Genomic DNA, 15024 nt, shown 5'->3' on the forward strand with positions numbered 1-15024 from the left:
GCTCTCGAGTGTGCTCCTTGCTGTGGGCGTGGTCGGTTCGCCTAACCTTTTGACGCGGAATAAAAGCCGTGATTACTGCTGCGTCACAAGTGGTGGAGTGTGCTCTTCGGTCCCCCGTCCTCTGACTCCCCGCTCAACCTCCTGGAGCTTCGATCGGGTCGCCGATTGTGCCAGCTGTCCGCCAACATGTCGCAGGACGAGCCCACAGGCACTTCTACTTCTACCATCTCGGCCTCGACTACCCCAGCCGCTCCATATTGGGTTGTCAGTGGGCACCAGCGTGATCCCCATCTGTTTGCTGGACTTCGCGGTGAAGACGTCGAGGATTGGCTGGACGACTATGACCGAGTGAGTTCGGCTAACCGTTGGGACGATGCGTCCAAGCTGCGTCACGTCGCCTTTTATCTGACAGGCGTAGCGAAGACTTGGTTTTTCAACCATGAGGTTGATTTCACGAACTGGGGTGCTTTCACACAGCAGCTCCGCCAAATCTTCGGCACACCGGCTGTTCGTTCTGCCCTCGCAAAAAAGACGCTCGACACTCGCAAGCAACAACCCGGTGAATCTTATACGTCGTACATCGAGGATGTGCTTGCTCTTTGTCGACGCGTGCACACGGCCATGACCGAATCAGACAGGGTTCGCCACATCCTCAAAGGCATCGGCGCCATTGCTTTCAATGCTTTAGCCATCCAGAACCCCACTACCGTCGCTGATATCGTCGCTAGTTGCCAGCGCCTTGACGAACTGGAATCAGTACGGTTGCAGCCGGACACCACTGCAAACACTAGCGCCAACGACCCTACGTTACGAGCAATGATACGCGCAATAATTCGAGAAGAGCTCCAGTATCTTGGCTTAGCAGCAGGACCTATGCCTTCTCATGCCTCCGATACCAATCTGCGAGATGTCATCAAGGAGGAATTGGCATCCATGGCTGGTGCAGCGTACACGGACCCTCTAACACCTAGGGCCCCATCGACGTACGCACAAGTAGCCGCAGCTACTCCAGTCATCGTCCCAGCGATGCCTCCAAAACCAACACCTGCTCACATCGCTTCCATGACTACCAGCGCACCTACCCAAACCAGCTATCCGCAGTGGCGTCCTCCTCGTCCCATCTGCTACTACTGCGGCTATCGCGGCCACATAGCGCGTTTTTGCCGCAAGCGCCAGCAAGACGAGCGTCGCGGCTATGACGTATACGAACGGGATGACTTTTCGCCCGGAGCTACTTTCCAACGTCTAGGGAGCTTCCATGACCAACGCCGTCCTTATGGTCCACCGCGCGGACGCTCTCCATCGCCTACTGTAGCATCCGAGACGGCTTACCGTCCTGCGAGACGCCGCTCGCCGTCACCCCTTCGCCGCTCGACGTCCCCACTGAGACCTGCTTCTCAATTCGCCGAGCGTCGTCCGGAAAACTAAATTATGCAGCTTTTGGAGGAAAAGCTGCATCGAACGACAGGACAGAAATTCCTCCATCGCGTCCGTACAATGTGATATTGGTTGGAGTAGAAGGTGTACAAGTAGAAGCTTTAATAGACACTGGTGCTAGTGTTTCAGTCATTCACCGTGATTTGTGTTCGCGACTTCGGAAAGTTACGACCCCCTATGAAGGACCTACGCTACTCGCTGCTCAAGGGGCCTCCATTCGACCTATCGCCATGTGCACAGCTCGTATTTCCATCGATGGACTTCTACATCACGTACAATTTGCAGTGCTAAGTTCGTGTGCCCAGCAGCTCATATTGGGATGGGATTTTCTTTCTATGGCCTCCGCCTCCATCTGCTGTGGACAACGCGTTCTCCATATGACCGACACGACCTATTCACTTCATGCAGATGACACACCCCTTGGATGTGCACAAGTGACTATCCATGCGATTAAAAGGCGGCACAACGCAAGCGTAACGTGAGTGCACCTTCTCCGATGCCCTCTCTATCATCTAATCGCGGCTCTACACGTCGCAGCACACTCGCCCTCTCCACCAGCGGCCAACGGCGTGCATGTTCAGGCCTGCATCTGTGCTCTATCTTTCCCTGCTGCGGGCGACGTAGTGCGAGCCATCGCTTCTAGACGGCGCCGACATTTTACAGCCTAGTGTAAGCTAAGCGGCTGGAACGCACGAGCAGCAGCAGCACCCGCAACGACACGCGGCAGCCGCGGTTACCAACATAAACTTTCGCTTGCAACGAAACTTGGTTTGCAAATAAAAATTCGCTTTAGAATCGGGGCTGGCTCCGAGATGACTTCTTTTAGAGTTCTCGTATTAATAAGCTTACTATGAGGCCAGTTGCGCGCTTCATTTATAGTAACATTGACCTTGTAGCAATACGATGCTCAAGAACTCGCGGTGAGAGAAATCAACCGCGCCTTTATCGGCCAAAACCACGAGCAGTCCACGCTGTAGTGGACTCCGGATTTACTTGGACCAGGTGAGGTTCAATCACATGCAGCTGTATTTCATTTTGCTTCTATCGTAATGCGGCCAATGCGACTGTGCTTGTTATCAAATGAGCGACCTGGACCTTAGTAGCGCAGCCCCTTCTTTGCTCCTGGCGCTCTCTCTAGGTATTTGCACAGAGGCGTTAGTAATGTGTATACTACTTTCCATATTTCTATTTTTGTTGTTTCCTGATTGTTCTGATAATCAATGAACAACTCTAGAAAACAATGGATAGCCACAAACAAATGATATGAACATTCCATTATCAGTGATGAAGGTGACCAATTCGAGACGCCAATTTGAGTACTCGCGTGATTTGGGACTGGAAAATTTTAGTAAATTTGTCGTTGTATTGGTACGCCACACAATTTGTTCGATGGTCAATACGATATGGCGATCAGGCTGAAGGAGCAAAAAGAAAGAAACCTAGACAAATGCCTCCTTTATCAGGCCCATTATGACAACAGTAAGAAAGAGAACAGCTTAAGCAAGAAGTGTGTACACATGATCGAAACTAGCTGAATCACGCAAAGTGCATGATCACAATATATATATATATATATATATATATATATATATATATATATATATATATATATATATATATATATATATATATATACTTTAAATCCATGCACTATATGAACCCTTTTGTCACAAGGCACTACGGTAGGTGGACAAATCTAAACATACCACTGGCACCCACCGATAAAATACAGATGGGTACAGGCGATTTCGAACCAGGCGCCCGGTAATGTTTGGGGTGTATCGCCTGGGGAGTGCGCGCGGCTGCCACGTTCCGTAGTTTCGACATGTAACCCGTAAGGGTGGTTACGTTCCCTAGCCGTAATGCGTACACGGCTGCCTTAATCACAAGGCAAATAATTATCGAGACGAGGCAGTGGCTCCGACAACGGTACCATAAAATACAGAATTCATAAAGGCACACGGAGGCTCTGTTGAAGTACACTTGATATAATATTTTATGAATTAGCTAAACGTACAGTGCACGAAGCGTGAAACAGATACAATATTTGTGGCGGAATATAATTTACTTCAAGTATGGTAAGACGACAGTATTTTGTAGGAACATCTGACTGTATGGGTACCTCACATGGAAGGTAGAACCATGTCAAAAACTCTACGTTCTCTCTTATAACAGCATTTTTTTCTAATATTTGAACTGCCTAGAAAATGATTGGGGACACTGGTGACATCAAACGGGGAAATTTTTCTTAGTGTCGACCTGCCACAATGCTACCTTCACAACTACTAACCACATGCCTCTAATAGGATGGGTCTTGGACTTCTTGTGCTTCGTACATGTACACCAACCAGTGAAACTGGAAACGAATTAACACCAGTTAGGTGAGTAAAGTTACCTGAGGCAAATACATGGATATAACTGGTAGGAAGCCATTACATTTATTCTTGCTGGTAGAATAAGTTTACGATTTCAAAACACATATTTGTCCTATTCATTTTCGATACTCTCAGCATGCATTGCACGTCTGATTAGGCGATTTTGGGATGATTGTTCCTTGATTTTCTGTACTGCGTACAATTTCTACGTGGTCACTTCCGCCCTTAAGCAGCAGATCGCAAAACAGAAAAATCCTCAAATCGTGTTTACCTATGTCACAAGAGAATGTTAAGTCAGACTATGGCGGATAGCAGCCGATCCAACTGCGATTTCGGTGTGTAGAAGAAGATAGGTTCGCTAAATTAAAATCAATTGAAATGCCCTAAATAAATGTAGTGTCTTCAAAGCGATTGAAATAATTTATTTCTCGAGTAAAGCCTAGTGGAACAGATACAGTTCTGTATCACTTTGTCATTTCGCTGAAATAGCAGCTTTACGTTTTTTATTACAAAGAGAATCGAGTGCGCAAGTAGTCTTGTTACCGTGCTGCACGTGCTTTTTAACGCTAGACTCAGAATTTTTTTTTAGGCCGAGGTACTGTAAGCGGTCAACCAATTTTGATCGCGACATTTAAAGTTTCAACTCTGATAACTGAACTTGGCATTCACTGAAGGCGGCCGGATTGCTTTATCCATGTTGCTCTTCTGTTTCTTGTGCCACTTGCAGCCCCAAGGCGAAACATTTATCAATGTCAGGTTGAACAATATAACTGACGGAAGCGCAAAAATTTCCCAGTACAGAACCCACTTGTTTCAAGACAGCCTTACATTTACTAAAGGGAACCACGGTGGCCAACTATTATATCCAAGAGACAGCAGAAGCCCTAGAAGAAGCAGAGGCAGTGAGGGAGTCCACACATCGCATGAAAAGGTTTGAATCCGTGCTTCGTCCTCTTCTTCCTCACCTTAACAAGTGAGCAGTCCTTCTAAAAAGTTATTCGGGAAGTACACATGCAAAGCATTATCCGCCTTGCTGCATCGGCTACCCTGATAAAGCGGGATGTGGAAGGTACGATAAGTACTTGTTTCAGGTGGCAACGGAGATGGTTTGTCATTACCGATATGAGGGCTACGGTATCAACAAGCGCTGGGACATATAAATCGTCAAATTCGACTTCGACAATACTACGTCTGGCCTGCAGGGTGAGTGGATGTGGCGGAAACGTCGACAATGCAGCGCCCCCTCTAGGAGCTGCATCATTTAGTATTCCAAGGTACGCGCCCAGGTCAGAAAGATGGCGATAGGCGACAGGACTGGGAAGAGCTGGACGACGGGCGATGACTTTGCGGTAACTGGTGGCTGCTCGGTGGCGTTGAACCACGGCACCATGGTGGCGACCGTCCATGCTGTTTAGGTTTGACTCGCCTTGCGGCTGGAAATGGCTGTTGATAGTGTAACGATTGACGTGAAGCACCCAGTGCAAGTATGATTATCAAAAGCCATGCCCAATCGGAAAGCCTAGGGCAGATCCCAAATCACTATGGGTGTGTCAGATGGTTACCGACCTGGCAGGCACCCCGCAGTGATTACGGACCCCCTGTGCGTGTGCGCGACAGGGAAGGGGAATACGTCTTGAGTCGCGAACTATGCGAGACGCGGAGAGGCCCTTCCTCGAAACAAACGGGAACAAGGCGTTACCGCCAGCGGATGCAAGCGTGCGCAACATCGCGTAGGAGAGAGGGAGCAGCCGCCAATACCCGACCGGGCTCAGTCCATACCATGGGACGTTGGCGTGAGCAAAATTCCGCCTATGATTTTAGGGACCCTATATAAGCTTCCCAACAGTATACCTTTTCGTATACGCTTCTTTCTTGCGTGAAAAAAATGGCAAGTTTAGCGCTAGAAATTGTCTCGCCCTTGCTTGGTCCAGATGGTCTCCCTGATGGCTGTGGCTTCCCGACAGTGTCAAGCTTCGCAACACTAACGCCGGTCGAGGTTGAAGTTACCGGCATTCAGACAATGATCAGGACACGGCAACTCGATAAATTTGCTTCTTTCTATACTTCAGTTTGCATGCTTTTTACGTCTTGTTGTCTAGATCAGCGTTGCAAAGCAACAATGCAGTGTTTACAGCTTTCAAGCGTTTCTTAAACACCCTAATGATGCATTCGTTGCCTTTGTTTTTTTTCTCCTCAGATCACGGTTGTGAACCAAGGTGACAATAGCTATGAAACTGCTGCTGATGATTGTGCTTTTCACATTTAAGTCTACAATTATCATGGCATGTAAGTGACGCCTTGTTCATGTCTTGAAATCATTTATTCATTCAGGGCCCTCGCACTAGAATTACGCTCACCGTCTATCGTTGGCGAAATCGACCTACAGCTCTAGAAAGAGTTCGCAGATTACATATGTATCAAATCAACACTTTGCAAAAAGAAAGCAACAGAGTAGAGCATTTATTGCGGCTTTGATGTTATTTACTGTAAAAGCCGCCATATCTTACAGTGAAGACCGTCATCTTGCTTTTGCTTTGTCGTTTTTTGCTTCCATAGTTTTGCGTATCCACTTTGGGGGTCTCGAGACGGCGAGTGGTCTTCGGATTGTTGGTTGGGGTGGTGTGTGGCCTATGAACAATGTATGACTTGAAAGCAAGAAAGAGCAAAAATTACTCATTTGACGTACTGTTAGATAGAAATCTTCAGATCAATAAGTTGTGGTTTTTAATCTTGTTGAATTACATGACTCAAAATAGCATAGTATTGCATTTTATGGAAACAGAAACACATCAGTAGACTTGGGAATCTCAGATTGTAAACATTAGAGTTTATTAAACTTATTTAGTTTTCATATTGTGGGGACATCATGCTAATTGCTCTCTGTAGTGTGAAACAGAAACGATCCGACAAATGAACATCATAACAGATTTTACTCCCATGTCAGGAGCTATCGCCTACCCGGCTTCACAAAAAGCACCGCAGGTAAATAGGCGGTTGCTATGTATACGCCTGTATACCTATATACTTGTATACATGCCCTATTTTGTGCACAATTGCCAGCGGCAAGCATGCGCCGCAGATAAGGATACAACGCTGAGTGGTCGAGGCGCCTACGAGGAGGCGCCCCACATCACCCCTCTCAAAAACTTCACCCCTCTCTTATCGAACTTCCTGTATTGTCCATCATAGCTTAGCGCAGAAAGAAATTCTGTGAGCTATTCTGATCTTCAGTAAGTTCTCCCAAGTTGCAGCCAGCAAGAGCATGGCCTTCGCGGTTTCGTTATGTTAGTCTTAGGAAACCGTCCTCGGGCCATAATTTCAACTATTTGACTTCGGTTGAGAGGGAATGTTTGTTTTGAAGCCCCTCCGTGACGTTTTGCACTCCTGCCTGTGGTGCCTGTGCCGCCACTTCGTTTCAAAGACCATGCTGCAGCTGTTGTGTGCAATGTGCCACGTTTCTGTGCGCGTTTTAACTGTTTCGGTCGGTAAGCATCAAATTTACGCGGGTTCATAGCTCGTGTGGCGCAGGTTTTAGATTTATTGTCCGCATTTGCTTTCGTGTCAGTGTGTTGAATGCGCGTGCGTTGCGCTCCTGTCGTCCATGCCTTCTGTGTTTATTGTGTGGCCCACGAATATCTGCAGTGTGCATATGTCCCATGTGTTAGTGCCACAAATGTGCGCGGTGTACGGTGTGTTTGCAGCCAACTGCTGCAGCGCATTCCAGCGAATATACGTCGCCGGTTACATGATTTTTTTTCTTCGTTGTCTGTGATTTCCCAGCATCTGCGATTGAAGCCACAATGCATTTCCATGACGTTGCATTGTGAAGGTATAATTTTGTGTCTTGTTTTCTTTATTCAATGAGTGTCCTTTTAAAGATGTTCTTGCTTGATAGTACGAAGGTTTGTAATATGGTTGAATTAATCGGGCTCTTTATTTCCTCAGAATTGCAGTGAGTGGTAATTTTACAAGATCTCAGCAATCCTGTTGTCCACGTTTAGCTATAAAGCAAAATATTTAACTTGCTCCAGTACGTGAATTTTACTATGACTTGTCAGTATCAGCATGTTCTCAGTGCTGAGCGCCTTGCAGTATGTGCACGGGAAATGCAATTGTCTACTCATATGAACTGCTGTGTGTCACAATAATATATTGTTTATTCCCACTAAAATAATTTTATGGATGCACTGCAGGCTTTTCGAGCTAAAAGACACTTTGAGATACTATTGAACAGTATGCGTTGCAATGGTTTGACAAGAAACCAGAAGTATTATATATTCTTTCGTGTATAGTTACTCCATACAAGTATTCATATGAGTACACAAAATCTGACTTTTCCTGTGCATGTAGTTTGCAAGTTATAAATAAAAAAGTTATTTTAACTTGTGATGATAAAAATACGATTTCACACAATCTTGTTAGATGGGCATTTGGATTTACCAGAAAAGTATTGTGTATTCGAAATGTTTACATATATTTTTCTGGACAATGGTACACAATGTGACATGAGCATCAATCTGCTAACCAGAAAATAACCTCTTATGTGACACTACTGCTAAAATGACCGATTTATTTAACAAATATGTGGGGTTTCTTGAGTTACACATTTTCCAAGCAATCTGTAAACACAGTGCTTGTGCCTATTAAATAATAGTCTTTCTCCCGTTCACTTTGAAGGATTGTTATCTGGTTCTCACTTAATGTTTAATGTAATATAACGTAAGTAAAACAAGCATTGTGGAGCGTGAATGTTAGGTATGAGTACCAGCTTTCAGCACATCATTTGAAAGTAATTTTATGAAAGCTATAAAAGGAAAATTCTATTCGTCATAACCGCTCTGTCTTGTGCCTTCCTAAGAAGTGTGGAATTGGTACGCATTCATTAGTCATCACATTAATATATTTTGAAGCTACTACTTGTTTTCCAATGCTTCATATTACCCAACGACGTGCAGGTGGGGCACTTGGATAAAGCAAGCGTAATATGCATAGCGCTGTTTGTCTGCCATTACTTAATTAATTCCCATGAAACTCCTGCTTGTGCCGGAGAAAACATTTACCATAGATGTTTCCATTCTTGTCTTAAAGGTTGAATTGTAGGGGATCTAAACAATAAAATTTAATTGTAAATTTATTCACATTGCAAATACATTATAACACATACCCAATGTATAATTATTTTATGAAACAGCTTTGCCATGTATCCTGAAATTTTGCAAGCCGATCTGTAACTGCGTGGTCGTTGAAATTTTGTGTTCGTGTATACAATTGTTTATTTTTATTTACAGGATAGTGCCGGCCTCAGTTTTAGGCCTTGGAAAGCAGTGGACAGCGCGATATAGAGATGAAGAAAAAAATTAACAGCAAAAATTATTGCACAAAATTCAATACATTGCAATAGACACATTCCCTTATCCGCACAAGCCGTACAGAGCATTCCAACGAAAAAGAGCATCACAAAATTTTAATATATTATAGAATACGGATATTCGCTGAACCACAAAAGCTGTACAGCGCACATTGATAACAACGCGATATTGATAACAAGGAGTCGTATTCATACTGGTATGCTGAAAGACATTGCTCTTGCTCGGTAGGTTGAGTAGCGAAAAGATCTACAAATAGTAATGACAAGCAAGCGAAAATAGCAGTTGCGTATATTGTAAATCAAGAAGGAGAAAGAAAATATACATTGATACATACATACACATACGTACACGTAACATCAAATCTAAATGCTATTCAGCAGGTTGCAGAATGACTGGACGGTCGGGCATTCCACTGTACTGGCATAAAGCGCATTCCACTCACGTATCGCCCGAGGGAAAACGTGTTTTTAGGTACGTTTGTTCTGCAAGAAAATTCTTTAATTTTCTTCGGATGATTAGATCGTGTTGCACGCCTAGTAACTAAAGTAATATACATATCCTTAACTATCCCCCGCATATCATGGTAAAGTAAGTATGCGTATTTCAGTCGCTCCCTATATCGCCTTAATTTTAATGTTCCCAGGTTAGTTTTGTTAACAAGAACAGTCGGAGATACGTGCCAGCTATAACAGTTAAATACGATTCTAAGAGATTTTCTATGAATGTTTTCTAATTGAGTAATGTTCTTCAGGGTGTACGTGTCCCATACTACCGAGGCGTACTCAAGAATTGGCCTAATATACCTTTTGTACGCTAAAAGACGGATTTCTTGTGTGGACTGTTGAAGCGACCTTCTCAAGTAACCAAGTTGGCGCATTGCCTTTTTTGAAATATGAGACATGTGGTCGTTCCATATAAGGTCGGATGAAATTACGAGGCCTAAGTATTTGTAGCCACTAACCGTAAATATATCAGTACTATTGAAACTGTAAGAAAAAATTAAGGGGTGGCGTTTTCGTGTTACTGACATAGCAACCATTTTATTGGCATTAATATTCATTTGCCATGCGGCACACCACGCTTCTACATTGGCAGGTGAAGAATTCAAGCGGACCTGATCATTTACGCTAGTAACTTCTTGATATAGTATGCAAATGTCTGAAAATAATCGGATTTTTCCACTGCTTCTTTTATTAAGTCATTGACAAAAATTAAAAACAACATAGGCTCAAGGGCGGACCCCTGTGTAATGCCTGACTGAACCATTGCTGACCCAGAACACTCGCCGTCGATAAACACACTTTGCCGCCTTAACGACAGATATGCAGAAATCCATGAAATCAAAGAATCATTTTTAAGTATTGTTTGTATCTTTAACAGCAGTTTAGTGTGAGACACACGGTCGAATGCTTTTTCGAAATCTATGAATATTAAATCAGTTTGGCCCTTCCTATCTAGAACTGCTGTGAGTTCGTGGATAGTTTCTAGTCGCTGTGTTGTTATTGACAGTCCCTTCCGAAACCCATGCTGCCTGGAATCAATTATATTGTTGTCATTCAGAAAGAGCGAATTAAGTTGAAATATAATATGCTCAAGGGTTTTTGCACATGTCGGTAACAATGAAATTTGCCTGTACGAAATGATAACCGACCTGTTTTCTTATTTGGGTATCGGGGTAACCTTTGCGTACATTCAGTCATCCGGAACTTCTGCACATGATAAAGACTTGGAAAATATGATGCACATATATTTTGAGCACCACTCGGCATATGTCACGAGAAAAGCAGTAGGTATGCCGTCCATTGCAGGCGATTTCTTTCTATTCATATTTAACAAGAGAGATAAAATGTCTTTTTACGTCACTGAGATATTTGCAATTGGCGAGCAATCAACTGGAAGGTAGTTTGGTTAACGAACATCGTCATCAGTTAATACCAAGGAGAAAAATTGATTGAAAGATTTTGCTATCAAACTTTTATCAGTTACGGTATCCTCGTCGATGCAGAAACTGGGCAAGCGTTGCTTTTTCGAAGAAACATGACGCCAGAACTTTGCGGGGAAGACAGCAGAAAATGCTTCAAAGATACACTTTGATAGCATTCCTTAGCTTTTTAATGCTTGCCTTTAGTTGCACACGTAAGTTGGACAGTTTATTGGCATTGCACTCTTTGGTACACTGATGGTGCTGTTTTCTTATTGATTTAGCCTTCCGTTCCAGCCACACTATCTCCTTTATGATGCATGGGCGTGTGCGCTGTTGAATGCTTAGCCTCATTTGGAACAAAGTCCCTGACGCATTTTAAGACTAGATTCATAAAAAAGCACCACGGCTCGTTCACGTAGCACGTGCCCGATTCAGAAAGAAGTATGAAATCATCCAGGGACCTATCCATGGCGTCGAATATGTCAATGTCCTTAGCGCGGCAAAAATTTGTAACGAGGCACCTTTATTTCTTGGTTTCAGTCGGACGGCCAAGTTGAGCTGGTAATGATATCATTTTGCGATCGGATATTCCGCCAAAAATGTGTACGTCGGGATCACGACTGAACACTGCATTGCTTACAAGGAATATATTTAAATTGCAGCTGTATCATACTCAATGCGCGTCGGTTCTTTTACTAACTGACCTAAATCATTGAATGCAACAAGGTCAACAAAAGATTCAGCAGCACTAGAAAGGGGCTCAGGAAAATCGGTACTCCAGTCGATTGAAGGCATATTGTAATCACCACCCAAGAAGACATTACAAGAATAGATTTTTCTAGGACAAAGGAATTCATTAGGCTCGAGAAAGAAGTTATGTTGAGTAGGGAGACGGTAGGAGCCTCCTACAATTACAGTGTGCTCATCGAAATATACTTTAATGCGCACGCACTCAATTGCTGGTATATCAGGTAACCTAGACACAGGTAGTGACCGTTGATAAATGATTGCAACACCACCGCCGCGTGAACTTCTATCTTTACGATGCATTCCGTAACCTGGTGGTGTTACTTCCTCGTTGGAGGTATTAGGGTGAAGCCAAGTTTACGTGATTATAAGAATATGTGGCTCGTGTGGTAAAATGATACTTTCAATATCATCAGATTTATTGCTAATGCTAGGTGCATTAAGGTTGATGAAACGGGGGGGCTCTTGGGCATCTGTTTGGATTCATTGCGGCTACTGTCTTTCTTCCGTTTGTCTGCCTGGGGGAATCCTTCTGTAACTTGTGCCATCCCATCGGAATAGCTCGCCACTAATCCTGATTATATCGTACAGTTGTTGGACTTTCCTCGCAGCAGCTTTAATTTCAGATGCGCTATTCCAGAATTTCTTTCTTTTAAGTATTCTGGGTGCTGAGAAGTCTTCCGAGACCGATATATTTTTATTTTTCAGTTTGAAACAATTCTGTAGTACGGTCATTTTTTCGCGGTGGTCTAAAAGCTTGATTATGACCGGGCGTGGTCTAGTCCCGTGTCTGCGCCCGATTTTATGAAGTTCAGCTGAAGAAAGTTGCACACCGAGAACGCTCTTAAACACGCCCTCTAACACAGCTTGCTTCCGATTATCATGAGTTTCGGCAGCTGTTTCTTTGACCCCAAAAACCAAAAGCTCGTTCCTCCTGGAACGATCTTCTAGATCGACAAATTTGTCCTGCAACCTCTGCACACGTTTCTCGAGGCCAGCGACTTTCTTGCTGACTTCTTTAATAGCGAATGCCGGCTCCTCAACTACCTTTAGTGCCATTTCAATTTCATTTAACCGCTCATCTATTTTCTTCTGACCGTTAAGGAGTTCGACTAACAGTTTATCAGTCGTAGACCCAGGTCCAGGATTGGGCTCTACGTCGACAGAAAGCATCAAAGAGAGAAGCCAAAATCATGAACAATGAAAGAGAGCGTAAAAAGACTGCATGGGCACGTCAGCTGGATGAAACATCTATCGCTGGATTTAAGAGTAGAAGCTTTGTTACCGACTTGCATGCAAAAAACAACGGGTTGGTCACGTTGAATGCCGGCCACCCAACGAGCCCACTGGAAGGTTCTGGTGGCCGCTGGCTTGTTATATGCGCTCTTGATGATGTCGATAGGTCTGGACGCGCCGATGCCCAGCGATCGTCGTGGTGTGCCGCTGCATACGCGCAGTCTCCGTAGGAAGCTGCCGTGGTGATGAGCAAGGACGTTGAATCTTGCAATACGATGACCGCTGTCGTGCCGAACAGAAAAAACTGCATGCAAAAGAGCAACGAATTGCTCATGTTGACTGGCGGCCAGCCCCCTTATATGTTCTAATTCAGCTTACATTTTCTGTGATAAGTTGGAGGCACAGCTCTCATGCAATGGTTTCTATTATAGTGGTTCCCACCTTTGAAATATTCAGCCTGCTACTCTCTCTAACACAAAATTCCGCCAATGAAGTTTGATAATGATGTGATTACCTCTCCACGATTTCCTTTACCTAGCGACTTAACACACAAGTGGTGGGCTTACATCTACCTTACACTAACCTGACTAAATGTGTCTCCTCATCACCACGCCGACGCAAGTAAATGGTATTTTTATCCACACTATTGAACTGTGAAATGCTTTACCTCGTCATGTTCGTCCTTGAATATTCACCATGCTGAATTCTTTGCTCTTGTGCACGTTAACCACTGAACTTGCATTGCATGGTGTTTTCTTTTTGTTGTCGCGTTTGTATTCGCATAATTTGTGTTCTGTACTCCCTGTTCTTGCGGTGGCCTTTCGGGGCTACAGTACGTTCCGATAAATAAAGGAAATAAATTTCAATTTGGCGGCTGTCCTAACTTGAACGCAGCCAATTTAGCATTTAGACAACATTGATCGTACACAAACCAGAAGAAAAACTATAAACTGAGGCAGATGTGCCAAAGCGAAGTTTACACCACTGCATACTAGCATGTACGCTAGACAGCACCCACCCTAACTTTATGTGCGCACCTAGTAACACTACACTGTACTGTTACGTGCACCCCAGACCGCTCTGATGTACATACCAGAAAACACCAAGCAACCGTAATGTCCACAACAAAACACACCAAGCCACACTTGCGTGCACGCCAACTCACACTTTGGTGTGCGCAACGGGACACATCAGGTGACACCTCACCGTGCTGCTGTTTACACTAGGAAACATCAGAACACACCAAACCGGTCTGGTGGATTTTTCCACAGGGCTAGGGGTCACACACATATCAGGAGCTGCTGCACAGCCGGGTACACAACCATTTAGAGGCACGGAAGCGTCCTACCTGTATGCATTATTATTATACGCAGACGCCTTTTGTTCCTTAACTGAAATTTGTGAATGCACCCAACCTTTATCGATGAAGCTGCAAAGCAAGCAGAATAAGGTAACGTTTGCTCCTAGAATTATTAGTAAGCTTCTTATTGTGAACGATGATGAGTCCATGGGAATCCCTACCAATGAATCGTGAAGGCATCGTTGCAACTTTGTATACCCCTTGAGAACGCCAAGCGACCTTTCTTTAAGATTTAAGAATTTCTTTTGTGCAATTAGGGATTGGAAAGCTAGTGGCCTCATCTCATTATACAGGCCATGACAGCGCTTTTGAAGACAAGGTGTTAATATCTGACTTCAAACGACCTTGGCTTGTCTGGGATGTGGGTATCTCGCAACCTCTTCCAATAAAAAAAAATACTGCCTTTTTGTGTGTCCGGTTCTCCGTAGCAAGATGCTAACGGCCAAATATTGCGCTTTAATGACACGAGAAGCAAGAAGTAGTCAAAAAGGAGGAAAATGAACAGTTCGGGTGCATTAGGTGTCGATACACTGGAACGCTGCTTACATTGCATTTCTCATTCATAATAGGCCCCAC

The 15024-nt window shown here is 44.2% G+C and overlaps 1 protein-coding gene across 9 annotated transcripts in view; it reads left to right on the top strand.

Moving 5' to 3' along the window:
• The first annotated feature begins 4590 nt into the window (after nt 1–4590).
• The window catches only part of LOC135898645 (uncharacterized), a 90540-nt gene continuing 80106 nt past the window's right edge, over nt 4591–15024 (top strand). For 5 of the 9 annotated variants that reach the window (XR_010563381.1, XM_065427710.1, XM_065427714.1 and 2 more), the window contains exons 1-2: nt 4591–4743; nt 6010–6098. Coding sequence is in view for 8 of the 9 variants with exons in the window: in XM_065427710.1 (XP_065283782.1) it covers nt 6041–6098 (58 nt within the window). In the remaining variant the exon portion in view is untranslated. The other 4 variants (XM_065427712.2, XM_065427711.2, XM_070523646.1 and 1 more) reach the window with 4 other exon arrangements.

This window comes from Dermacentor albipictus, chromosome 8, assembly GCF_038994185.2.
Source record: "Dermacentor albipictus isolate Rhodes 1998 colony chromosome 8, USDA_Dalb.pri_finalv2, whole genome shotgun sequence".
Classification (NCBI taxonomy): Eukaryota; Metazoa; Arthropoda; class Arachnida; order Ixodida; family Ixodidae; genus Dermacentor; species Dermacentor albipictus.